Source organism: Oryza brachyantha, chromosome 9 (genome assembly GCF_000231095.2).
Source record: "Oryza brachyantha chromosome 9, ObraRS2, whole genome shotgun sequence".
In the NCBI taxonomy this organism is placed as follows: domain Eukaryota; kingdom Viridiplantae; phylum Streptophyta; class Magnoliopsida; order Poales; family Poaceae; genus Oryza; species Oryza brachyantha.
In genome coordinates this window covers 12,513,100-12,538,927 of record NC_023171.2, presented here as the reverse complement: position 1 = coordinate 12,538,927, position 25,828 = coordinate 12,513,100, and the positions used below count along the sequence as shown (strand labels likewise).

The window sequence follows — 25,828 nt, the reverse complement described above, 5'->3', positions numbered from 1 at the left end:
GGCTGGGTTTAACCTCTGCCATCGTGTTCGTGATTGGGCTTCCAAAGAGCAAGGTCTAGAACTTTTTTACATATTTTTTAATTAAAAATAACAAAAATAGTTCTTTGTTCGAAAAAAAATTACTAAGATTACTCCCTCCGTTCCAAAATAAACCAATTTTTCATTTTTTTACCTACAATTTTTTGACTCTTCGTCTTACTTAAATTTTTTTTACGATTGATATTTTTGTTTTTATTAGACGATAAATCATGAATAGTACTTTAAGTGTGACTAATTTTTTTCTAATTTCCTGAATATTTTTCAAATAAAATAGATGATCAAATGTTAGACACGAAAACCGGAGAATTGGTTTTTTTAACAGGGGGAGTAGACACCAATGCTAGTGGCCGCCTACAAAATCGCTGTACTCTCTCCCATGCTTACTATTGGTAATGAGGATATTTCGCAGGCGTCTTTGTTTAAGATAAATCGCTTGATGGTACTACGTCCGTTTTAGAATGTAAAATGTTTGATTTTTCTTATTGCAATATTTAATTATTCGTTTTATTTAAAAATTTAGTATAAATATAAGAAATGACAAATCGTGGTTAAAGTTTTTTTAATAATAAAGTAAGTCAGAAGCAAAAATAAATGATATTTTTATAATTTTCTGAATAAGACAAATGATCAAACATTACAAGAAAAAAAGTTAAACATCTTATATTACGAAACGGAGGGAGTAGATGTTAAGCGGGCGGCTATAAATATAGTGAGCTATAGTGAGCATTGTTAGTCGTCCGTTCAATGATTGTCAATCAGTGTACTATATGTTAGATATATCGTCTATTTGGTGTTTGTTTTACATATATCATCCGCTAGCTACGCGTTGGAATCTAGATTTGTAATTTTTCAATCAAAAATGTATTTTTGTTAATATTTAATAAAAATATAGATAAATAAAAGATTTGAAAGATTTAAGGATTTGCTAATCTTAAAAGTAAAGTTTAATAATTTGTTTAATAACTCTTCCTTTCTTTTTTTTGATGTTGGTTATGCTGATTTTATTCAACTATACTTATGCATACTAATGAAAGACGCACACACGCCATTACACAAACACACTATACTCACATATGTTTCATAATAATAGGTCTAAGGACAAAGGATTTAGATTTCTAAGAGTTAATTCATATAAAAAAATATTCGTTAGTAGGAATGGAGCATAGGAAAACCAAATGAAAACTTTTTCATGTAAGTTATAGACAAAAAATATTAAAGAATTTTTTTAGTTAGATCTCTTAAAATATTTCTATGAATTAATATGGACGTGTATTTTTCCTCTGTTTTTTATTTTTATGGGTTAAAATTTCTCAAAACCGAATAGGCTTAAATAAGATACAGGATAGTGGCAATTCCCTAGCTTACTATATTGCGAGCACACCCGTACCAGCATAATATTTGATGGCACCGTAATTCAAATTATGCTTGACAACGGGATGCTGATTTTGGTTAAGGATCATTGCTAATTTCACATTAGCATTCTAGTACACAAGTAGGTTAGAAATTTTGTTTTCGCCTAATTTCATTTCAATTATGGTTCGAATGATGAGTAGACCAGATTTTTTTTCAAGCAAAGAATAAGTAGATTAAAATGATTACTGCTCCCATATACTGATATCATGAAAGATTGTCGGCTTGCCTCCAAAGAAAAAGAATAAATCTGTTATTACCAAAGTGAATAGTCATAAATTACAAGATCAGTTAGTCTTTCAGGGAAAAATGGAAACCTTAACACTTTTCACTGAAAAAATAAAACAAGACTATGAAACAGATTACACTGAGCACTGTTCATTCTTTTCCCTATGTAACTTTCCCTGAATTCTCTCTATAGTAAAACATCATCCTTAAGAAACAACATTTAGTTCAAAAAAAACACCAAATTATGAGCAGTGGTATCCCATGACTCTAGACTCCTTGTTTGTTTGGGTTACAATTATAAAGCAGTGGCGGCTGGTAGAGGGTAAGTGAAGCATATGTACAGAACTGGAGCAACTCCTCCCTGATTTTATATGTAAAACACCTACGAGAACATCTGAATTCTGATCCCCCCAATCTCTAGAAAGAACTGCGATATTTGACAGTAGTCCTGATCTCTCTACAGGTCTAGCTCGATCAAGGGCAGCGCATGCGGCACAGGTCATGTACCTCCGAGCTCCCAAACTGAGCGTAGTCCTGCTGCTGCTGCTGTTCCCGCAGCTCCCGCTTGTGGTTCGACTGGCTCTTCTTGGAGGAGCGCTTGGACGGCGCCTCGCTGGACAGGACGTTGCTCGGCGGCGCGGCGGCCGCCGGTGGGTTGCTGATGATGGCCGGCGGCGCCGACGTCGCCGGGCAGCGATGCCGGACGTTGATCGTGTGGGACTTGGTTTCCGTCGAGGTGCTGCCTCTTATGCTTACCGTGAGGACGCACTCCTTGTCCCTGGTGTCCTCGCACCACCAGTTCTGTGGGATTCCGTCGACAAACTCTTCCTGCGTGTAGAAGTCGTCGTGATGGACTGTGATCTCCGCAGTTTCTCCTGGTTTAATGAGGCCAACCGCTGGTTGAACCTGTGTATAATGTAGTAAGTTAACAATTGGTTACTCAGTAAAAGTTAATGGTATTCGGCAAAGAGGCAAAACAGTAGCAGTGTTGTGATATCTATCCTGCTCACATAGGAGTCTCTATGATAGAGATCTGGGAGGGTAATATGATAATATCACTTGTATGAGGGGATAAATATGCATGAGATCTAAATACTAAATGATAAATAACTAGCATGGAAAATGGGTCTCAAAGTTACAAAAACATGTAAGCGTACAGAAAATACAATAGCTCATACCTCAAGCCAAAGTGGAAAGCCAAATGATATCCTCGGAAGAATCTCTGATTTAGTTGCTTCCTCCTTTTTGCTTGACTGACCTTCACATGTGATTTCAAAAGCCGCTTTGCTTGTCTCACATTTATTGGTAATCCGAAAGACAATATTTTCTTGATTTTCCAGTATAATTTCGCCTGTGCTGACTGTGGTGTCTGGGACAAAACAAGACTCCTCAAGCATAGATCGTACCTCTTCATTTGATTCAATTATTTCCCCATACTCTTGTCTTCTTATTAGTTCGTCCACTCTTGCAATATCAACACTAAATGTACACCTCACAGGTTTGTGATCACTCTCTGTGACATCCATGCAAGCTACATACCTATCAAAATGGAGGGGAAAAAAGGATCAATATGAAAGAAAGGAATTACGAGGATCAGAAAAAAGAACAAGGGAAGTGTTATAGTATCTGACGATGTGATTGAAGCAACTACAGGGCATTCTAGCGAGCATTCAGCTACTGATATAGGACGACTGTCACGGTATAGTACTCTGTCACACCAAGCAGGTATCCTCTTCTTCTCACCCGAATCATACCCTACAGGACAATTGATGTAAAAGCCTCAGAGACAGTGAATGAATCTAGTAGAACTAACGTCATTCAAAATAATTAACAGAACTCTCTGAATGAAACATTGACAGAAAACTCAATCTATCACACGTCGAAAAGCAATCTAATTTTTAAGCATCCAATTAGACTTACCTCCTAGACCTGGCTGGTGCTTTTGGAATTTGTAGGTCGGAGGAAATTTGATGAGACCTTCACGCATTCCTTGGAACACCTTTCCAGCTTTCATTTCTGCTCGAAGCTGATCTTTCTCTCTTAGCCAATCAAAGCTTCTTTGTGAAACCATGTCCCTTGCTTCATCATATGTGATACCATAAAGACGATAGTTGAAATCACCAAGAAAGACAACCATATCAGCTTCAGCCAAGTCAGGCCTGACCTCATCGACCTGATTCCCATTTACCTGTCATTGCCACAATCTGGATATCAGTATAGTTCATTATGATGGATAATTTGAAGGCTCTGTAACACCTACATTCACTGCTCTATGCAATTGGACGGATGTAGCAGAAGCTGCATGAAGAGAAACAAAGAGGGTTAAGCAAACAATTTTTAGGATCATAATGATGTTATGTAGTACATAACACCTAAAGTTGATGTAAAGGCATGCAAACCCTTAAAGACGAACTGAGAGAAAGGAACCTGTGGATCCATGAGGTTTGTTGAAAGACATTGTCCGGTAAATATGATCAAAGTCAGCATTTCGTCTGCTTACAGCTTCCAAATGTGCAGCAAAATGATTGCTGACAAAACACATTTTACGATCATAGACTCTTATCCTTAGTCCTACACCACCCTGCAGAAGTATATATTGTCATCAGACAGGGCATAACTTGGATGCATGCACCATGATATACAACTAAATGATGACTGAAATGTGCTGCATCATCCAATGAGGAATTAATGTCTATATGTATATGTAACAAATTCACAATGTACCTTATTGCCGATAGCACGTCCAAAACCACATGGCACTGCAGCAGCTTCCACATCACCAACATATGGCTTAAGGCTCTTTCTTGCCCTTGAAAAAGTTAAATTTCCATGTTAGGTATATCACGCAAGAATGGTAATTGATATAACTATAAATTAAACAAGTTATCATTACGTGACAAGTTTATTGTGTAAACCAAATTAGCTAATTTATGACAAGGCAATACCATGCGGCAATAAGTAATGCAGCCAACTGCCTAGAACCAACTCGATGGAATGATGTCCCCTCATCAAGTGCTTTACCAATATTGTCTATCCACCATTGCCCATTGGCACTGCCTTCAAGTCCTACCTAGAACCATGAACAAGTGAAACTGAATAAAATGTGTGATATAGCGTAATCTACACACAACAAAGCCAACAATAGAAAGCTATCACGACAATCAAAGTGTGATTTACACAGAAAAGGTAAAAGGTGTTAAAGAGAAATACAATTACCCCTAACAAGGAATTTTCTATACATCAATTCAGTAGTTGACCATCTTTTGTTAGCTGTCATATATTTTATCAACAACATAAATATAAGTACAGATTTACAGCAAGAAACGATAACACATACTTTATGAAAATTGTAAATGCAACAGAAAGTGTCCAAGATTAAAAAAAAGGTAGTTTATAGGAACGTGGAATAAAATAATAATCTCAAATGATAACAACAAGCTTGGTTGCTGAAGAAAATCAAATGGCACAGGACATAGGCACATCGTCTGTCAAGAAACGGCTAATCCAAAGTGTACAGATCAGGATAAGGAGTGACAGAAAGCTGAAAATGCAAAATGCATGAGCAACGTTACAACTTAGAATGGTACTGGAAATATTTAACAATTAAGAACCAATTAATTTGTGGCCAATTTTGTAATCACAAGAGCGATCTCAGGGAACCAGAATTCAAAAGGAGCAATCCCAAGTTAATTATATAATCACACAAATGGTTCTGATGGAGTACTACAGATTGATCCCATTAACCATATGCTGCCTCCAAAAGTAACATTCCTAACTCATGAATATTATTTCTGTCGTGACCTGCTTGTATGATTATCTAAATGCAAGCTTCAAATACTTTATTGGATTGAACAACAGTGAGGGAAGAAATAAACGATTGAAGATAAGATCAAGCATCTTACAGTTTCTTTCGCTGCAGAAATGGCGAGAAAACCTGCACCCATCTCAACCTCTTGTAAGCCAACGACAACCAGCCCAACATCAGATGATACACTACCCAACCATGATTTAAGTGACTCTGCAGATGCTTTACCCTGTGCTACATTCCAACTTCCAACCATTATGTTTATCTTTTCCATTCTAGTGTATGATAACTCTTTGTTAGATAATTCAGTTCGTAAAATATCATCAAGAGGTCCTGGGGATGTCAGTGGCCATCCCCGAATACCACCATGATGCGCCAATGTGTAAATGTACGAGCCACCGATTGCCATTCTTATAACTGGACAGCTATGTCCAGTCCATCCTGCAAGAAGGTTACCTTCAACATCAATGACTTGAACAGTACCACTGGCATAGCCCACCCAAACCCTTTCTCCAAGTGCCTTTATGCACTGCACAGAAGAAGTATGATGCTGAAATTCTTGCATTCTGTTCCCATTTCCATCCCACTGTATAATGGAACCATTCGTGCATCCTGACCAAATTGCTCCATCCATTGCTTGAGCCACTGCTCCAGTTCTACGGTTATCTTCGACAAATGTCCCCTTTGTTGCAACTCTACGCACTGCATCAGCTGCTCCGATTAAGGCATTCCTAGATTTCTGGAAGAAGTTCAAAGAACCTTGGGATTTGTCTTTCTTTGAAGGTTTTACTTTGACCTCTTCCTCAACGGGTTGCTCTGGCATGACAGGTGTCTCTAGCCGAGCTGACTCAACTTGCCCGTCCATCCCAAATACTTTCAGCAACTCCCTTGTACGAGCATCCCTGTAGCAAAATTTCAGTAGAATCTGTATGTCAAAGAAACTATTGGGCAAAAGGAACAGTAATCTAACTAAAGTAGCACATATCATGTATGTTTCTGAAGTTATACCAGAGAGCAAATGTCATGCTTGTAACCGTCCACACTTTTGCACGAGAATAATCGGCAAGCATGTACTTCACATCAGAAGCAGGCAAAGAGCATACATTTCCAACTGTGCAATGGTTCCTGAGATCAATGTATGCTCTTTCAACCAACAACGCAGCCATGTGTCTCTCCTCCGGTGACAGTGAGAGCGACTTGGCAATGGCGTCGTAAGGCCATGCCTTTATGACTCCACCCTCGGAGCCCGACCATATCTCACCTGTTGGATTCACATGGAACATGCAGTTTTGTCACAAATGCTTTTCATTTGCAATTTACATGCAAATTTGCAATGATCAAATCTTAATGTGCAAATCTAACAACAGAAATGCAATGGCATTACGAGATCATGCATGGACGAGAATCTTACCAAATGAAGTGACGACCATGGAGAGCACGGGCGTCCGGCCGTACGCCTGCCACGTGAGTGCTTCCTTGAACACCGGCGCGTTGTTTACCCCGCCATGGTTGCTCCCCCCAACGCTCCCGCCGCCGTCACCTGCACCGGCAGGAGGAGGCGCGGGCGCAGTGGCGGCCACGTCGAGGTCCATGCGCCAGGACCGGATCCTCCCGTCCTTGTGCCCCGTCCACAGCAGCCGGTTAGCCCTGTCCACGGCGACGCAGAGCGCGGGCGGGGCGGGCACGCCCTCGCGGAACGGTGCGCTCTCCTCGTCGCCGCGGCGCGCCCCGGCGCCCCACCCGGCGAACACCTCGTCGAGCGCCCACACCCTGATCCCTGACTCGGCCCCGGCCCAGAGCTGCCGGCGCTGCGGCTCCGCCGCCAGCGTGCGGAGGAAGGAGCCCGCCTGCGTCTCGCGGAGCGGGTGGGGCCGCACCTCGAGCGGGGGCGGGCGGGCCGGGTGCATGGCCGCGCGGAGCGGCACACGGAAGATTCCCTTCCCGCCGCCGGCCCCGACGAACTCCGGGAGCGTGCCATGCCCCCCACCGTACTCCGACATGGCGCGCTCGAGCGTCATGGACCCGTCGCTGGCACCACCCACGGAGCGGCGGGAGCCGCTGGAGTAGGAGGCGCTGGGGTGGTGGTGGTGGTGCTGCTGGCCGTGCGGCGGGAGCGGCGGGTGGTACCCGCCGGCGTTGGGCACCCCGGCGGAGGGGTCGTGGTGGACGTAGTTGAGGGAATGCGACGCCGGGAGGATGTGCTCGTCGTCGAGGCTGTGGTTCCGCAGCGCGGCGCGGCGCGCGGAGGCCGCGTCACGCGACAGCGGCTGGCTGTAGGAGATCCCACGCCGCTGCGGCGCCGGGGCCCGCGCCACCGCCGCGGCCACCTCCCTCAGCGCCTCGTCGTCCGGCTCCATGGGCGATCGGTGCGGTCTGGCTCGGGCTTGGGCTGGGCGCGGAATGGGGATGGGAGAGATAAGATGGAAATGGTCAAGGCGGGGGAGGAGAAGGGCGCGGGGAGGGAGAGGGAGGACGGACGGACGACCGTCGGAGCGCGCCACCCGTGGCCGGCGGAGTCGGGGCCGCGCGAGGTGATGGGAGAGAGAGAGAGAGGCGCGTGTGAACCGGGTTCACTGCCAAGTGGTGGCAACGGCCTTCAAAGTCAAGGTCCATTTCATAGGTCGTCTTTTTTACTTCGGTTTTTTTTCTTATAAGTTTAAATTTGGTTTTTTTAATTTTAAATGTAGAGATGAGTTTTTTATTTTTATCATAGTTTATTTTGCATATTTCTAAGAAAACATATATAAAAGTTTTATTTATATAAATTATTATTCGTTTGTAAATATGTCATTTGACTTTTTTTTAACAAAAAGATTATATATATATATAAAGTTTTGCATATATAAATTTGGACATGTAGATTTTTATAACAAAGTTTGTAAGTATGCACGTAAGTTTATATATATATATATACACTAATATATATATATATATATAGATATATATATATAGTAGTATATATATACATTAACATACAATTGTTTCTCGTTTAAGCAATAAGTCAGGGTAAGGATTTCTTATCAATATCGCTGAAGTCAGAATAGCCGATAAATTAGGCCATCGAATAAAATAACTGGTGCAAGCAAAAGCCTAGGGGTGGTGTCAAACTATATATTTATAAACGAAAAATAATTTATAATATAAAACTTTTATACGTCTTTTTAGCCATCTAAAAACAAATTCTAGATCGCTAGAAAATAAACTATAGCGAAAAAACCCGAAATCAATTTCAAGTTTAATATTGAAAATTTAAAAATTAACTTATTATCATAAGCAAAAGTAAAAATACTAATCGAATACAGACACAAAATAGTAAATATCACATTATAGTAATATCACCGTGGAACGAAGCAAGTGAGACGACATTTTGAGCTATTCTTGAACAAACCCTTCCACCGAGTTCATTCCATAAGGTACCTTCACCGTATTCGTCGCCAAAAGTTTCTTTCACAAGTGCTTCCTCCGATTTTTTTATTTAACGTTAATATTTGTTTTACCCTTTATTTTATTAAAAAATTATATAATTATCGACTATTTTATTATGAGTTGGTTCAGTATTAAAATAACTTTAAGTATGATTTATAATATTTAGACAAAATCTTTGAATAAGACGAAGAGTCAAACATAAATAAAAAATCAACGGCGTAAAAAATGGAGAAAGTATTAATAAAAAGAAATTATGTCATCTATAGTTGTTAGTGATAATGCAAAGCGGTAAAAAGGCGCAATGTAGGAAAGCCAGCAAATTCGCAAACATTGCTTCACCATTGATCGTGACATCATGTCTTGTGATGGCTTGAGGCAACCCAAAGAATATAGCAGTCGTCTCTTAGCTTTTGCTTAGATTATAAGGTGAAATTTAATTTTTTAAATATTAAATTCAAAGTTAATTTTGAGATTTTTTTCATACTAGTTTATTTTTTAGTTTTTCTTTTTACATCGAAAAAACGCATACTTCCTCCCGTCAGGATTGTTTGATGTTTCGAACTAATATTTTAGTCCGTTCTGTTTGTAATTTGCTTACAAATCAAAACGATCACCAACATGTGTACCCAAGTTCAACATTGCTAATCCCATCTCTGAACAAGACCAACGTTTCCCGCGGAGTTCAGCAAACCGATGAAGAAATAATCCTAACACAAGGCTGTACAAAAACCTCATAGGTTTGCTTTAGTCTAACAAAAAGTAATAAAAAGTATCTAGAGATACCGGTAACTTGTGGTACCAAATCATTTCTAATCGTTAGATCTAACTCTGAGATCCAATGTTAAAGAAACGATTTGGTACCTTAGACTCGAGCAAATGTCAAAACCTCAGTGATCATATGATAAGTATGCTCCGTCCACCAACGGCTTTGAGGATCTCCGTTACAAGGTAAACTTGGTTTTAGTACCCACGAGAAGAACCCATGATTTCTACGCCACTTTTGAGTGGATTGGAGCGAATAGGAAATCGGAAGGAAAGATTATAAATTTGTAACTGATTTAAAATGGTGTTGTAAAATTGTCACTAAAAATTCTAAAAATACCGCTGAAACTACCATTTGTTATCTTACAATTTAGAAAAAAAAATAATGACGAATTTACGAAAGCCTCGAACCGAAAACGTAGGGTCGTGCTCAAGAGGCTGCAAGTGGGGCTAGCTATTACGTGGACCCAGTTGTTAGGACAGATGCCCTTTTTGTTTGGGTTAATTAGATACATACCATTGCAAATATGCTGATTTAGAAAAATATCATTATAATTTAACTATTTATAAATATGCCATTATAATTATCACTATATTAGAGACATGCCACTTTCTACTCTTGAAGCCCGTTGGACCCACATGGCTGACAAATGTATTTTCATCTCACCTAAAATGCCCATGCTTTATCTTTCTTTTCGGCGTCATCTCTGCGGCTCGTTGTCGCGCGCCGTTGCTGTGACTCGGCCGCCCTCGTCGTCGCGCCGGGCGCCGTAGACTCCATCGTCGCCACGCTGGACGCCCGCTGCCATCGACTCCACCGTCGTCACGCCGACCGCCATCGACTCTAGTTGTATGTATATTGTACTGCTGTTGAGATAAAGTGATCAACAATGATCGATGGGCAAGAACTAGAGATGAAATTATTGGGAGGTTATTAATTTGGATTGATTCATTAAGCCTCCCAATAATTAAGTGGCTGTTGTTGGTGCCACATGACAGCGTTGGTGAAGCTGGTGGCGAGCTACGACAGTTGGAGTGGTGGATGCGCTCGAGGAGGCGGGGCATCCAGAGGTAGCGCGCACTTGGTCTGATCGGAGGTAGTTCAGCCACCACAGCCGGCAGCTCTTCACTGTCCGCTTTAGCCCTGCACACCATATTCATTTCATGCGCTCAACTCCGCCCATCGCCGTCGACTCTGCCGTTGTCGAGCCGACCGCTGTGGTCGCGTCGACCGCCGTTGACTCCACCCGTCGCCGCGTCAGCCACCCGCGGTCCTCGTCATCGTCCCGTCGGACGGCCGGTCGCTGTTGTCGATTCCGCCCTCGCCGCGCCGGCCACCCATCGGTCGGTCACCCTTGTCGTTGCGCCAGTCGGCCTCCTCGCTCGCCACATCCCTAGCCCGCCCCCTCACGCCTCACGCTCCGGCGCTTAGCTCCCTCATCCTCCTTATGAAAATTTTCCTCATATGCACCAAATGCTGGGAGTATTTTAGTCTATACGTAAATACAGTACATAAAAATGAGTAAAATGTCTATTCGGACGTATAAAGTGGCACAAAAAGCAGTTTCAACCTAATTGTAATGGCATGTTTATAAATCGTTGAATTATAATGGTATTTTTTAAACCAGCATATTTGCAATGGTATGCATCTAATTAACCCTTTCTATTTCCCCCAAATTCGCATCTCACCGGCGGCCGCGCACGCCGCCGCCATCCTCCGGAACTCCGCCTCCCCGCACCACCGCCTCTCACCTCCGGGGAGCTACCCCCTCCACCTCTTGTCCCAGGTGGCTCCCCGCCCACAGCGGGTGGAGTCGTTCCGAAGGATCTGCGGAAGGAGGAGCAGGCGGAGGCCGGAGCGATGTCGAAGCAGCTGGTGTCGCGGCTGCTGGGGATGTTCCGGTCGCGGACGCAGGTGGGCGCCGACAAGTTCGGCAACCGGTACTTCACCCGCGTCGAGGAGGTCGACGGCCTCAGTACGTCTCCCCGTCCATCCATCTCCTTCGATCCAGTAGGTAGGTAGCATCAATGGCGGGCTCATTTCTTCGTGTGGTTGCTTCTCGTTGGCTTAAACCAGTGAAGGAGAAACGGTGGGTGGAGTTCAAGGGGAGCGACCAGGACCCGACCACTGTTCCAGGTTACCTCTCCTGCTCGTTTTGGTCGGTGAACTTGTGGCCTGTGTAGAGAAACTAAGTTGATCCTTTGTTTCTGCAGGCATGTATGGTTTTTGATCCTTGATCCGAAGTACGAATCAACGTCCTTGGGTTTTCTGATAGTTGTGTCATACTTGATACTTGTAGTTGAGTGGATTTGCTGGTTGAATGGGCAAAGGAAGAAAGCTCCAACGCCAGAGGTGAGTATGGCCAGGCTCTGCACGAGATTTTCTGCAAATTCTGAACATAATACTTGCTACATGTCTACATTATACTTGGCAAGTGATATTTTGCTGTTTGATCTGATCATGGTGTATCACTGCACCACTGTAGGAATTGGCTGAGCTGGAAGCGAGGCGTGAACGCGTCAAGCAAAATATTGAACGTATGCATCTGATGGTTCCAAATTCTATCCTGTGCTGTTTTTTTTTTCTTTAACCAAACATTGCTAATAAGAAAGTTGTTATTTACTTCCTTTTGGCGAGAATTGAGAATTCATATTTGTTTCCTAGGTATGACATAAAGCAGCACACAAGTTTTCATTTCAGCTGTTGTTGTGGTGATGGCGCTGGTGGTTGTCATGTTTTGCATATGTTACTGATTTATGTTATGCGATAACATCAATATTTGGGTTCTCAAGATTAATTCATATGATTAATGCAATAATGCTTATTATTTGTTTGGTCACTATACATTAACTAATATTACTTACTGACTCTTAGTGGATTAAATGCATCCAGTTCAGTCATACATCTTGAAAGCTGGGAATGATGGCAAAATGCTTATCGCCTAAACTTTCAGTTTATCTTCTTAAAAAAATCAGTTACTAAAGTATAATGTCCTTTAAGTTAACATTCTAGTAGATCTCATTCATATCAGGACATGTTGCTGGTATGATATTGCATATTATTTCTGCATTACCATTGATTCTTGAAAAGTGTCCTTTTCCTGTTCAGAAATGATTATTCTACATGCAACTTACATTTAAGAAACAATAAAATAGAAACTTCACAATTGACTTTTGCCCTACTACCCACTGATCCCACTTGTAGAATTATGACCGGAAAGTGGAAAAATGTATGTAAAACGTCTAAATTGCTTAGACATGTACCATAGTCATTCTGTTTCTGGTGTTGATGAATGTTCATGGATTTGCTCCACTAATATATTTAATCTGTTTCAATGAAGTCCTCAAAAAGAAAGAAGAGGAAAAAAAGAGTGGTGCCCGACCACGACCAGTCAAGACGGTTGGTATGTTCTTTCTGATCTTCTTAAGAGTTGGGAAAATTGATTGTCTGCCACTCCTTATGGTGGCACTTGATCATTTGCGGGAGTGGCAAATGACTAACCACCCTTCTTAGTTTTCCTCATTTCTTTTCTTCATTTCAATATTCATTGTATCAAAGAGCTAAATGCTATTACATATCTATCCTGGCAACACCGACCAATGATAATATGTATGCTTTCCTCTCTGATTATTGGCAACTACACATTCTTAGCTGTTAATTCTGTCACTTTATAATATAATTTTCATCTACTGGGAGTTCACTCTTTTTCTTTTCATGGCCTGGTTAATGATATTACTCCAAATATAGGGAAGTTTGAATCTCCAAATCTCAAAAGTTTTATTCAGCAGTTTCCTGATACTTCGCTAGATCAGAGAAAAGGTACATAATCTTATATTCTTATTCCGTTTCTGCTAATGTTTCTGATACATACTCCTTTGACATTTCAATTTCACTGTTTAGGAGATGATGAGGTATCTAGATCAGAGGACAGAACTAATACAGAGGATGTCATCACAGATACTAACAGGTTCTTTCCAGTTCAATGCTTTCTCTCCAAATTTTGTAGCTATTTGTTTTAGCATGCATATAATACAACCAGATAGCTACCATGTGGTCTTGAACTCAATTTTCTTGGAGGGTATTACACTATTACTCTATTACCACTTCCCTATTTAGCAATGTTTTGCAATCTTATATGAGCAGAATTGTTCTTGCAAGTAAAATATAGGGAATCTACCAACTTTGAACATAATAATGATTTTCAATTTTCTACAATGTCGTTTAGCATTTCTGTATGCCATCATGGCTGTGTTCCTTTGAGGGGAGGAGGGGTGTTAGTTATCCGGTGCGGAAAACGTAGTAATAAATTAGTACATGATTAATTAATTAATAATTATTTAAAAAAATAATATAGATTAATATGATTTTTTAAAACAACTTTTCTATAGAAAATTTTCACAAAAATACACCGTTTAGCAGTTCGGAAAGCGTGCGCACGGAAAACGAGGGGATAAGATAACTTATGGGGCCTCGCCGAACGCGGCCCATGTATCTGCCAGTGTCTTACAAATAGCTAGTTTAAAATGTCCCAATATCATTTCGATGTTGCAGAATATAGAAGGCGTGCTCAGAGCTGTAGTTAATGTGGAGCTAAAAGAGAAGTAACAAATTGATCAAGGTTATTCTCGTGTTTTCTTTCAGGTCTTCTGAGCCGACAGGAACTGGTGCTACCTTCAAACCGGGGACATGGCACCCACCAGCATGAATGACAACATGATGTAATTCTAGCAGATGACATGGCATCAGCATTTTCCTTTGAGAGTGTATTAACTTCCAGTTATTTGATGAAAGAAATGAATATTCATTTTTACTAACACTCGGCTGTTACGTCAACAAATACAGCGGCCGATGGGACAATATACTTACCATCAAGTATATGAATATTCATGTGGTTGAGCAATTTGTGTTTTTTTGTTGAGAATTATTGAATGGCGTGAGTTGGCCTGCTCTGGAGAATCATCGAATGACATGCAAATTTCTTCTGCTATCTAAAAGTTTTTAAGGATGAAATTTTACCCTTAACTTTTAGATTGATATCGATATGAACACATGTATAAAAGTTTTATTCATAAATTATTTTTTGTTTGTAAATATGTTGTTCGTATTATTTAAATTTGTTGTGTAAGTATGTAAAATTACAGTACATGCTTAAAGTGTTTTTATTAATAAATCAAAATCACAACAAATTATTTAATAACTATATATTATTTAAATAAGATAAATAGTCAAACTTAGATTCAAAATTGATGCTAACGAAGTGAGCACATGGCTACACATGTTGGATGAATGGTATTAGAGACAGTTCATCTTAAGTACTGGGTAATTAATTAACCGCACATGTAAATATCTAAGTGTATAATATTATGGGCTTTTGGCACGTTCAATATCATGGCACCAGCTACATGCCCCACGAACAGTTAACTCAACACCGGAAGAAACTGCTCCCAAGATGTATCTTTCAATGGCTACGGATCCTCTTTCTGCTTCCAAGATCATTTCCCTGGTTAGTCGTGTGCACTTACCTATTTTGCGGGTAGAATTTGTACAACACCTGCCAATATTATCTTCATCTTCGGCATCAAGTACGGTGTCCAATGTAATACTTTTTAGCTTTGTTGCATTCTCCAGGATATGGCATGCTAGCTCAACCATGCTCTTTGCAGAGCAGAAGCCAAGGATCATCACATTCTTGAGGCTGGCATGCTGATGTTCAGACGTCTGCCTCATATGTGAGTCATCCTCAAAGATAGAAATGTGCTTCATGCCAACCTGGTGAACCTGCATATGATAAAAAAAATAATGTCACTTAAACAATTGGTTCACCATAAAAACTAAAAGTCAATTGTAGGAAGAATGGTAACTTACACGCAGGATGAAGGACTCCAAAAAAGGGGAAGCATCGAAAAAAGAAATCAAAGAAAAATAATCATATCCTGGGGGCAAGGAATTTGCATAAAGATTAATTTCCAGGTGCTTGAGATGAAGGAATCTGGCAGCTATCGTTGGTGTATTAATACCCTGTGAAAATCAATTATTTCCTAGGACATGAGTGCATCATAATTGATTATGTCATCACAAAGATATCTAATACTACCTCCGTTTTATAATATAAGATGTTTGTTGCAACGTTTGACCATTCGTCTTATTCAAAAATTTAGTACAATATAAAAAATTACAAGTCGTGCTTAAAGTTCTTTTGATAATAAAATAAGTCACAAACAAAATAAATAATATTTCTATAATTTTTTAATAAGACGAATGATCAAACGTTGCAAGTAAAAAAAATCTAACATCTTACATTATGAAACAGATGGAGTATTATAAGTAAAGATTTAGAGTGTACCTCATTAATAAAAGATAAGGTAAGATTTCTAATATTCGGCACAATATAGGGAAGCTTGGGAATAGAATTGTAGGTGAAGTTGGGCACAGATGAACATGCCATATATAGGCTCTTCACTTGTGATGATTCTCCAAGTGAGAGTTGTACTATACCTCCAGTGAAGCTAAAAGTGGACAGATTGGGAGCTTTGCACTCTACCATTTGTAGATTATAACACCCAGATATTGTCAGGTGGCTGAGTCTCTCTAGCATGCTTGGTATCTTCAGGCTTCTTATCTCCCTGCAATACATGAGCTGCAAATCCTCCAAAGCACAAGACATGGAAAGAAGACATCCTAACTCCTCATCCTTGATATGCACCATACGCAAACACAACTCTGTCAGGCTTGTCAAGCAACCAGGGCTAACCGTAGGATGGATGGTACAATTGGTAAGTTCAAGATACCGAATCGAGCTTCTGCTCCTATCAAATACAAGTGAGAACGGGAAGCTGTAATCTCCGTTGTAGTTTGAAGGCGGCGCAAGGGTGATTTCTTCGATCCCTGGTGTAATAGCTTTCTGAAACCAACTATTGAGAGAAGTTATTTTGGTATTGCAGAAACTATCCATCATAATCTTGAGTCTCTTCACACCAATGCCCGAGTGGTTTTCCAGAATATGGTCAACTGTGCTAGCGAAAGCACATGATTTATCACCCTTTCGACGTGCATTTTGTTCCAAGCTTGGTGTTTCCTCAGTGAAGATGAGATTGGGATGAAATCTCCAGGAACGTAGAAATGCACGAGATACACAAGCAGCGCGCGCTGCATCTTGAAGTGTCATTCGAGAGTGGATATGGCACCAAATGTCCTGCGCAAGTATCGAAACTGTTGTTGAAGAATGGGTGTTTCAAGGAACAAATAAACAATTAACCATATGGAGCAGATATCCAACCGAGCGATGAGAATGTTTTTCCCATATGAAGATGGATTTTCATCTCTCAGTTAGGTATGCACTCTTTTCTTGCAGGTCAGTAATTTAAATAGTAACTAAAAATTAAAAAACTAATAGAATAGATTAATACGAAATATATCACGTCACAAACATTAAATAGGTTCCCTGTATCATTAACCAGGGAAACCAAGGGAGTCCAGGCTTTTTGAAACTGTATCATTTAAATAAACCCTCTGTTTATTGTTGCCATGTAAGCGAACTCACTGAGTTACGAGGAGTCTAGTGTTTAGTGTCAATATCATCATGACAGAAGTAGTAAAGTACTCGAAGATCTGTTAACACACTTTCATTTAGCTAGCATACGTCCAGAAATTTGTGCAGTGCAACTGATATTCTACTTGTTATACCTATACATAAATATTACATTAGTTTTAAGTTATGAGATATTTTGGTTTTTCTTATATTTAATAAATATTAATAAATCAGGATATGTATATATATATATATATAATTGGTATATAAATAAATCTAGGTATGTCCAAAACATATTATAATATGAAGCATGGAAGTATTCCATAACAAAAGTTTCATGCCATACCTCTGGGAGATTTTGCCATGAATATCTCAATCTTTTACCATCCCGAGGATTATCATATTCTTGGCAGAGCGTGCCCTTCTTTATAGCCAAGGAAGTAACATCTCCATCTGCAACAAGTCATGCATTGTTATCAAAATAGACGTGGAATAAAGCTGAAAACAACATACTGAATCTCTTGAAATCTCCTGAACGAGTTACTTGCAGGTGCCTGACCTAACGTAGCTAGGAAAGAGAGAGGCCGGAGATCGAGAGGGAGGGCGAGGGGAGGAGGGGAAGCCTTACTGGCTGCGCGGCGGCGGCGACGACGACGATCCCGCGGCTTAGCCATGTCGTCCCTCGTGGTACCAGCGGCGGGCGGCGTCGGCTTCGGTTCGCTGGAAGCCTGGAACGAACGATCGATCGGGGAGGGCTTGGGTCTGAATTCTGAACCCAACGCAACTCAGCGCATCGCACTTTGGGGGTGGGACGGTGGGAGGTAGGGATTAGGGAAATAGCGTCCGCCGCCGGGTTGTACAAGAACTCTACCTATATATTTATCTATCTATTATAATTTTATAATATAAAGATAAAGAAAAACTTGAAAGGAGGCTCCACGTTCACTTTGGGGGCTAAAAATTATCACGTTAATCAGAGAAAAAAAAATACCGTTAGATCATGGTGGATCCCAGATTATAACGGTGTATATAAATCAGAGAAAAATAAAAAAATGTGCATGAGCGGGCAAACGGTAAAATAAATATCACATCGTTTTACCAAATATTTGAATAGGATAATAATACATTACGTAGCAACAGAAAAAAACAGTAAGAAAAAATAGGATAATATGAAAAGAAGTCTCCTCTCACGGGTCAGAAATTTTAAGATTAATAGAAAGAAAAAGATAATATTTTTTTAATCAGATAATCAGATAAGGAAAGAAAAGATACATTTCTATAAAGGAAAGAAAATATAGGTTTCGATCGGTAACAGGAGAAAAAAAACGTGGCCTTTTAAAAATCGGGACAAGCAAACAGAAACGTGATACAGTACAATTCATGAACGTGGCCTTTTAAAATACGTGCTCTTTTAAAAGAACGTGGCTTTGTTGAATATAAACTCGGATCTGCTCTACTAATTACCGAGAGTCCAAGACGTTTTACGGTGGAGAGAAAGAGTTTGATTGATTTCGCTCTTCTTCTGGTGATGATTACAAATACATTTCCGAAACAAAAAAAATAAAAAGTCAATGTGTAAATAATATAGAAATACAATTTTAGAATTAAATAATAATAATAATAATAATAATAATAATAATAATAAAGAGTTTATGTAGAAATATAGTTTAGAAAAAAGCCAATCCAAATCTTGGATTAAAAATTTTAAAATAATTGATATTGAGGGAAGAGTACACCCATGAATAAAATTTAGAAATATCTAAATTTCGGTTAAAATGAATTCGATTAAGAAGTAAGCGGGTCGATTAAGTATCCGAATTCTAAGAAAAAATCATTATTGACGGTCCAAGACCATAGATATTGCTAGATAGAACTTCCATTTATTTGTTGAATTGATCAAAATCTAAAAACAAAAGGTGCTGAGTTGAAATCTTATTCTAAGGATTCTTGTGGTTCCAGGGAATCCAGCTACAGGAAAACTCCAGTTTATCAGAAGCTTGGTCTAAAATTTCCAAAAAATTAGACTTTTATAATAATATTGGTAATAATCCGATAAAGGGGGATTATTCAGAGCAGACTCAATGGACAATGGGGATAGAATAGCTGTTGGATGGTTAGGACATCCCATCTTTAGAGATAAAGAAGGGTGTGAACCTTTTGTATGTCGTATGACTACTTTTTTTGAAACATTTGGATGGACACTAAGATGGAATAGGCCCACTAATATGCCCAATGTACCCACAGCAATATAATGAGAAGCTATTCCCTCGGAACAAAAGGATCAAAACCTTCTGCACCCCATGCCGGATTTACAATACAACTTTGAAATTAAAAATAAAGAAAAATAATAAAATGAGTCAATGGTAAATACAGTTTAAAACAAAAATCTAAATTTTGGATTAAAAATTTTAAAATAATTGATATTGAGAGATGAGTCCATCTACGAATATAACTTAGAAGCATCTAAAATTTTGGTTAAAAAGAAATCAGTTAGAAATACAATTTTGGAAAAGTAGGAGTAAAAAGAGAAATAATAAAAAGAGTCCATGTGTAAATACAATTTAGAACAAAAATACGAGTAAAACTTAAAACTAAATTAAATTTAGCCACGCAAATGCGCGGGTCACCCTACTAATTTCTTAAAAAACAAAAATCACCCTTTTTAGATCACTACTAAATTTTTCCAAAAAAAATGAAGAAAACCCTGCTTCATGTTAGTTATCCTTAATTTTGCAAATAGCCCCTTTCTTTGTCCTGAAAAAACAAAGTCCCTATTTTAGGGGCAAAAATTTTACAAATAGCCCCTGTGGACGGGAGAATGTAATGGGCCTTGTCTTCTTAGCTAAGGCCCAAAAAGAACGGCATAAGAAAAGAGCAAATGATATCCCAGACAGGGCCTGGTGGCATCCACCAGACCTCGCCGCCGCCGCCGCTTCCGGCGTGGCTCCACGGCGAGGAGAGCGGAGGATGCCTCGACTGTCAACTCCGACGGCAAGGAGGTGAGCAGACAAGATCGATCCTCTGCTATCCCACGATCTCCCTTCGCTTCTGGTTGCATCCACTGTGTTATGCTATTGCTGTACATTAGTAGTGCTTTGTGTTTCAGGTAGTGAGTTAGATTGATGGATTGCATCTTTGTAAGGCTAGCCATATTTGCAAATGCACCCGTGTGTCATTCTCTCTCTCTTTTTTTGAGCTGCTGTGCGGAACAATAATAATTTACGAATAAAGTTTTTATGCACGTGTTTTTAGCGATCTAAAAGAAGCAAATGATGGAAAAAACCAAAATCAAAATCAAATTTAAAGTTAAAAATTTAAGTTTTGACTTATAAAGATAAGCAGAAGAAAAAGATAAGGATAATAGTCCAATAATCCTAACCAACGGGTCTGAAGTCAGACTGTTTGATCATGATCTCTAGAAATGCAACATGGCATACCAGTGGTGCTTACAATTCAGATATGATTAGGGCCGCGTTCGGTAAGGCAGGTTAGTTATCTTATCTTTTTTTGACGCATACGTTTCTCGAACTACTAAACGGTATATTTTTTGTAAAAATTTTTTATAGGAAAGTTATTTAAAAAATCGTATTAATCTATTTATTATTTTTTTAATAATTAATAATTAATTAATCATGTACTAATCTATTATTATGTTTTTCATGTCATGAATACCTTGTCCCTCCACGCTAAACACGGCCTAGGTATATTAAAGCTAGCTTCTGGTGTCATCATGATTTTTTATAGCCTTTTTGGACCATTTTATGCGAGTTAATTATGTTCACTTTTGGGAAACCATATATTGGATTAGTTTAAGGAAATGAAATGTCTGTGCTGTAAAGTTCATACAGGTTCCTTTTCAGACTAATTGAGAGAGCCTAATCTGATAATAAGTTTACCGTTCCCCATTATATACCAATTTCTTTGTATCTTGTCGTTAAAGTCTTTAGGACAATAAGCTATCACCATCTTTGGCCGAATATTAAAAGGCTATTTTAACATTCGTTGACTAGAGTTCTGGTGTACTGTGCTGCTGGCAATTAGCTGCCCTGAAACATTTTCCCTTCTGGAGTGTCGACTACATTTACTAGTCTATTATCTAGCATCTGTTACGATGCATGTTGAACCTGATACTGTGGTAGAAGCGAAGAACTGATGCTAACTTGGACAAATATACCAAAGAATGAGGCCTTAGGATGGATGTCCTAGTTATTGTAGAATACGGTTCAAATTGCAGTTCCGTCCAAAGTCCAAACTGCGTATTATTAGTCTGTAAATTCTAACAGCAAGCAACTCTTCTTTTCTCTACCTATTGTTAGTAACAGGCTAACAGCCACTCTCACGTAGCAAACAGATACCAATCCTCAACGTACTCAACGAACTCGAACTCGAACTCAAACTCGGAGAACTCGAACTCGGAGAAAAGTGATCAGAGCATCTTGAATTGGTCATGCTCAACCCACAGGAGCCAAGCAGCCTGAAGATTGTTCTTCGCTTCTTTGATGTAGGCTAGCAGTTTCTCGGGGAGGAAGCGCTGGTGGACGATGGCGTTGCTCCCATCCTGTAGTTGGCCACCCAACAGCTGCACTATCTCTGCGATATCCGGGCAGCTCAGTTGGTGCTGGAGGATCGCCGCGCCGGCTTCGTGGAGGCGGGTGGCGAGGCCGAGCTTGCCTTCGGAGTTGTTCACGCCGTCGTGGTGGTCGTCGTCGGTGGACGCGGGGTCAAACGACGCATTGGAGTTGGTGGTGGCGAGGTCTTCTCCGGGGCTTGGCACCGCGAGGCCGGGCGCAGCGACGTTGACAGGGTCTCCTCCGTGGCCAGGCGCGGCAGCGACGTCGACGGGGTCTCCTCCGGAGCCGGGCGCGGTGAGTGTTTCGAAATAGAGCACCAGCTTGTCGAGGTGGCGGGCGGCGGAAGCGATGGACATGTGGACGCCGACGAGCACCTCGAGATGACGGAGTCCATCCACCCGCCAGCCCATTCGGCGGATCTGCTTCATCAACAGCGTGTGAACACTACGGGCATTGGACAGCCCATGAAGAGCTTCGACGCGAACTTCCAAGCCTTCACTGCAGCCGTATAAGTTGATCAGATGCTTGACGTCGTGGACCGAGCTGACCAAGTGAAAGCTCATCGCGGCAGCCGGCGGGAGCGGGACGAGCGGGTGACGCCTCTCTCCTTCCTCTCGCAGCCGGCGGGGCGCGGCAGCCGCGGGGAGCGGGACGACGAACTCTCTCGCAGCCGGCGGGGGGTGGTGGGGATTTAGAACTCGCAGTCGTGGGGCGGGGGGAGGAGTATTTATAGCCAACCGCGCGGCGACGGCGAGTTCCTCGAGTCGAGGAAGATGACTGCTTCCAGAAGCAGCTGGGGTTGGTTAGCGTGTGGGACACGCTTCCACGCCACGTCACAACTTCGTCTCGCTCGAAGGCACCGTTGGATGCCAGTGCTTAGCAATGCTCACCGTTGGATGCCATTGCTTCAGAGTTCAGATATACTAGGCTGTGATGCCAAAAACCTGGAACTTTTGTTGCATAATGAACTAAGCTGTCACATATTAGCTTTCCAATCTCCCTGTGTATCAGTGTATGGATTGGTGTCATTTAGGATTTTTCCCATAAGATTAGCGATTGTTAGATGGGGCTAAATTTTTTAGCCCCATGTCACATCGGATGTTTAGATACTAATTTGAAGTATTAAATATAGAATAATAAAAAAAATTTCATAAATGAGTGGATGAATTTTTTAAGCCTAATTAATCTATAATTAGAGCATGTTTACTGTAGCATCATATAGGCTAATCATGGATTAATTAGGCTCATTAGATTCGTCTCGTAAATTAGTTCAAGATTATGAATGGATTTTATTAATAGTATATGTTTACTATTTATAATACGTGTCCAAACATCCGATGAGAGGCTAAAGTTTAGCCCCTTATCCCAAACACCACCTTAATCTTCTGCTGCTTCAGTCTGTGTCATGTATGTGTAGAGTTTCTATTTTCAGTCTGTGTCGTGTATGTTAGGCAGCACACACAATTGGGGTACTGTGTGACTGAACCAGTAAATAAGAAAAAATCAGTATACTGTACCTTTACTAGGTATTTCGCTGTTTCTGAATGCGAGGTTACAACATAATTAAGCAGAGTATTTTTGAATCTTTATATTCTTCTAAAAAAACTAGCCAACGAGAATCAAACTTCCCCAACGATACCAACGAAGTAAAAATTTCCTCGGTTTCTTTTCTGAAAACTCATTGATGAGTATTATCAATGGTGAGTTGCATGAAGCTCAATTTGAGATAGGTACAGTAAAATTCGGAAAGAGGGAGGGAATCAAAAGTTGCAACGCAAAAACTCAATCCATCCCCGTACTGGAATATAGCTAGATTCAACAGACTGAGATACGATTCACGCTAATCGAACACTACAAGCTTCTGGTACTCCTCGCCGGCGATGGCCGCCTCCATGACCGCCTCTGGGTTCACCACGCCATCGTTCTGCAGGAAGATCTTGAGGAGGTTCTTGGAGAAGCCGCTCACCATGGCCACCCCTGGCTGCGTCGACGTCACCGGCGTCGACGTCGAGTCGCGCAGGTTCCAGAACACGATCTGCGGCACCACGTCGCCGTAGCCGGCGGCCATGAACTTCCTGCAGATGGCCTCGTAGTCGGTCTCCCAGTGCCGGCTGGCCGACGCCTGGTCGAACTCCATGTCGCTGAACACGAACACGGTCCTGATCATCTTCTCCGGCGGCAGCTGGCCGTCCACGGCGGTACGGAGGATCCGGTCGAACACCGCCTGGAAGTTGGTGTTCATGCCCCAATCCATTTCCTGCACGAAACGCAGCTTCTCCGTGAGGGTTTTGCCCTTGATGGTGTGGATCTGCGGCGTCCTGCTGAACGTGATCACCCTCCCCGCCCACGGCTTCTCGCTGAGCTCCGACGTGAGCACGCCCAGCGCCACGCACACCTCCATCGGCGTGCCCGTCATGCTCCCGGACACGTCGCACACGGCGATGCAGTTGCGCAGGGAGCCCTTGGCGCGGAGGTCGTCCACCATGCGGCGCCACTGCAGCTCGGACACGTGGTCCTCCAGGCCGCCGCGCATGGCGGAGGCGGCGATCTCGTGCGGCAGGAGCGCGCCGGCCGCGATCTTGGCCTTGCCCTCCTCGACGTCGGCGAGGTACTTCCCGAAGCGCTCCTCGTCGTGCTTCTTGAACAGGGCCTTGTAGCGCCTCATGGCCACGGAGGCGACGCGAGTGTAGGGCAGCTCGGCCCATCGCCCGGCGCTCATGTACACCTCGGGAAGCTGGAGGACGTCGCGCAGCGGCACCAGCGCTTCCCGACGGAGGCGGCGGAGGACGGTGTAGGCGTAGTGCTCCTCAGAGAGCTGGGCGTAGTCGGGGCTGGAGTCGCGCGGGAAGAGGCGGCTTGCGATGGCCTCGCAGAGCAGCGTCGTCTGGTCAAGCGATGATCCCGGTGTAGGACACCACTTGGCGGCGAGCCCGATCTTCCTCCGCTTGACACCGGGGGCCAGCTGCTCGAGATCGGAGGCGAGAAGCTGGGCGAAGAACTCCGCGACGCAGTCGAACAGGAAGCGGTAGGCGTGGTCGCCGTAGTACTTCTCCAGCGACTGCACGGCGAGCTTGCCCATCTTCCGGGCCTTCTTGGAGACCTTCTTCTTCTCCGGCTTCGCGTCCACCTCCTTCTTCTCCCCGTCCACGTCCACATCCATGGCGACGGGCTGCGCCGCCACTTCAGGCTCCTCAATATCCATTCTCGCGTCGCGATTGCTGCTGCTTGTCTCGGCCTTGGGCTTGCTCTTGGTTTTGGAGAGCGCGGCGGAGACGAAGTCGGAGAGCAGGGGCTTGAACGCCATGGGGCCGACGATGCCGCCGCGACCGAGGGCGTGGCCTCGGCTGCGCTTCCGTCCGGCCACTATGGTCCTTTCCATGGCCTTGCGAATCTTGTCGGCCGCCGCCTTGTCCTTGGCGAGCTTGCGCACGTCGGCGCCGAGGATCAGGCGGAATAGCAGCTCGGGGAAGTCCTTGAGGTAACCGAACTCAGCGAGGGCGGCGACGTTGCAGGCGAGCGTCCTGGGGTGCTGCTCGTGCATCCACAGCGCGGCGGCGTAGAACCCCTCCTTGTCGGACTTGCCGGTGCCGCGGACGCCGCGGAGGTTGCAGACGAGCTTGAGCGCGGTGAGCGGGTCGTGGGCCCACGCGGCGGCGAGGAGCTGACGGACGCGGTCCGCGGGCGTGTTGGGGACGACCTGGAAGAAGAAGTCGAGGCAGGGGCTCCCGGAGTTGGCGTAGGTGGCGGAGTTGTTCTCGGTGCGGGCTTTGCGCGGCTTCGATGGAGACGCGGCAGGAGGAGCAGGAGGAGGAGGGTCGTTGAAGGCGGCGTCGAGTAGTTCAAGGAATGGGTGCGAGGCGGCCGCGCCGTCGCCGGCGGCGTCGTGCGGCGGACGGGCCGCCCGGATCAGCGGAGGGCCGAGGAGGCGGGAGACGACGGCGGCCGCGGCGGACTCCATGGATGCGGCGGTGAGTAGAGCTCCCGATCGATCTGGAAATATATCCATATAGGCCCAGAAAAAAATGACGGCCCAGAAAAAAAATGCGTGAATTATGCTG

At 42.7% G+C, this 25,828-nt stretch overlaps 5 protein-coding genes across 5 annotated transcripts; 1 reads left to right on the top strand and 4 right to left on the bottom strand.

Moving 5' to 3' along the window:
• Positions 1 to 1,674: 1,674 nt before the first annotated feature.
• Positions 1,675 to 7,852, bottom strand: LOC102712389 (type I inositol polyphosphate 5-phosphatase 13-like). The gene is made up of 11 exons (XM_006661335.3): positions 6,894 to 7,852; positions 6,491 to 6,743; positions 5,580 to 6,384; positions 4,623 to 4,747; positions 4,402 to 4,486; positions 4,105 to 4,258; positions 3,938 to 3,975; positions 3,598 to 3,865; positions 3,309 to 3,432; positions 2,856 to 3,216; positions 1,675 to 2,583 (listed from the first exon to the last, which is right to left on the bottom strand). Exons 1-11 carry the CDS (start codon positions 7,837 to 7,839, stop codon positions 2,152 to 2,154), a joined length of 3,591 nt encoding a protein of 1,196 aa, XP_006661398.2. The 5' UTR covers positions 7,840 to 7,852; the 3' UTR covers positions 1,675 to 2,151.
• A 3,445-nt stretch (positions 7,853 to 11,297) lies between these two features.
• Positions 11,298 to 14,571, top strand: LOC102719420 (NADH dehydrogenase [ubiquinone] 1 alpha subcomplex assembly factor 2). The gene is made up of 8 exons (XM_006660737.3): positions 11,298 to 11,646; positions 11,748 to 11,807; positions 11,971 to 12,023; positions 12,157 to 12,208; positions 13,012 to 13,074; positions 13,419 to 13,490; positions 13,572 to 13,638; positions 14,313 to 14,571. The coding sequence occupies exons 1-8, from the start codon at positions 11,532 to 11,534 to the stop codon at positions 14,374 to 14,376; spliced, it is 546 nt and encodes a 181-aa protein (XP_006660800.1). The 5' UTR covers positions 11,298 to 11,531; the 3' UTR covers positions 14,377 to 14,571.
• Positions 14,572 to 14,907: 336 nt separating this feature from the next.
• Positions 14,908 to 18,036, bottom strand: LOC102712111. Its single transcript, XM_006661334.2, has 5 exons — positions 17,828 to 18,036; positions 17,546 to 17,652; positions 16,015 to 16,863; positions 15,537 to 15,689; positions 14,908 to 15,449 (listed from the first exon to the last, which is right to left on the bottom strand). The coding sequence occupies exons 1-5, from the start codon at positions 17,871 to 17,873 to the stop codon at positions 15,033 to 15,035; spliced, it is 1,572 nt and encodes a 523-aa protein (XP_006661397.2). The 5' UTR covers positions 17,874 to 18,036; the 3' UTR covers positions 14,908 to 15,032.
• A 3,079-nt stretch (positions 18,037 to 21,115) lies between these two features.
• On the bottom strand, positions 21,116 to 22,448 carry LOC107304952. The gene has a single exon (XM_015841132.2). The coding sequence runs from the start codon at positions 22,331 to 22,333 to the stop codon at positions 21,626 to 21,628; it is 708 nt and encodes a 235-aa protein (XP_015696618.1). The 5' UTR covers positions 22,334 to 22,448; the 3' UTR covers positions 21,116 to 21,625.
• A 944-nt stretch (positions 22,449 to 23,392) lies between these two features.
• LOC102711833 lies at positions 23,393 to 25,728 on the bottom strand. Its single transcript, XM_015840922.2, has one exon. The coding sequence runs from the start codon at positions 25,726 to 25,728 to the stop codon at positions 23,611 to 23,613; it is 2,118 nt and encodes a 705-aa protein (XP_015696408.2). The 3' UTR covers positions 23,393 to 23,610.
• Between the last annotated feature and the right edge of the window lie 100 nt (positions 25,729 to 25,828).

What these genes read in the sequence shown, in the direction of transcription:
- LOC102712389 (XM_006661335.3), bottom strand. Translation starts at nt 7,839, where the DNA reads ATGGAGCCGGACGACGAGGCGCTGAGGGAGGTGGCCGCGGCGGTGGCG. An exon ending in CATGGTCGTCACTTCATTTG is followed by an intron (nt 6,744 to 6,893) that starts GTAAGATTCTCG and finishes TGAATCCAACAG; the next exon opens with GTGAGATATGGTCGGGCTCC. An exon ending in GTAGTTGCTTCAATCACATC is followed by an intron (nt 3,217 to 3,308) that starts GTCAGATACTAT and finishes CCATTTTGATAG; the next exon opens with GTATGTAGCTTGCATGGATG.
- LOC102719420 (XM_006660737.3), top strand. Translation starts at nt 11,532, where the DNA reads ATGTCGAAGCAGCTGGTGTCGCGGCTGCTGGGGATGTTCCGGTCGCGG. An exon ending in GGACCCGACCACTGTTCCAG is followed by an intron (nt 11,808 to 11,970) that starts GTTACCTCTCCT and finishes TGATACTTGTAG; the next exon opens with TTGAGTGGATTTGCTGGTTG. An exon ending in CGTCAAGCAAAATATTGAAC is followed by an intron (nt 12,209 to 13,011) that starts GTATGCATCTGA and finishes GTTTCAATGAAG; the next exon opens with TCCTCAAAAAGAAAGAAGAG.
- LOC102712111 (XM_006661334.2), bottom strand. Translation starts at nt 17,873, where the DNA reads ATGGCTAAGCCGCGGGATCGTCGTCGTCGCCGCCGCCGCGCAGCCA. An exon ending in CATGGCAAAATCTCCCAGAG is followed by an intron (nt 16,864 to 17,545) that starts GTATGGCATGAA and finishes ATACTTGCGCAG; the next exon opens with GACATTTGGTGCCATATCCA. An exon ending in CCTTATCTTTTATTAATGAG is followed by an intron (nt 15,690 to 16,014) that starts GTACACTCTAAA and finishes TGATTTTCACAG; the next exon opens with GGTATTAATACACCAACGAT.
- LOC107304952 (XM_015841132.2), bottom strand. Translation starts at nt 22,333, where the DNA reads ATGAGCTTTCACTTGGTCAGCTCGGTCCACGACGTCAAGCATCTGATC.
- LOC102711833 (XM_015840922.2), bottom strand. Translation starts at nt 25,728, where the DNA reads ATGGAGTCCGCCGCGGCCGCCGTCGTCTCCCGCCTCCTCGGCCCTCCG.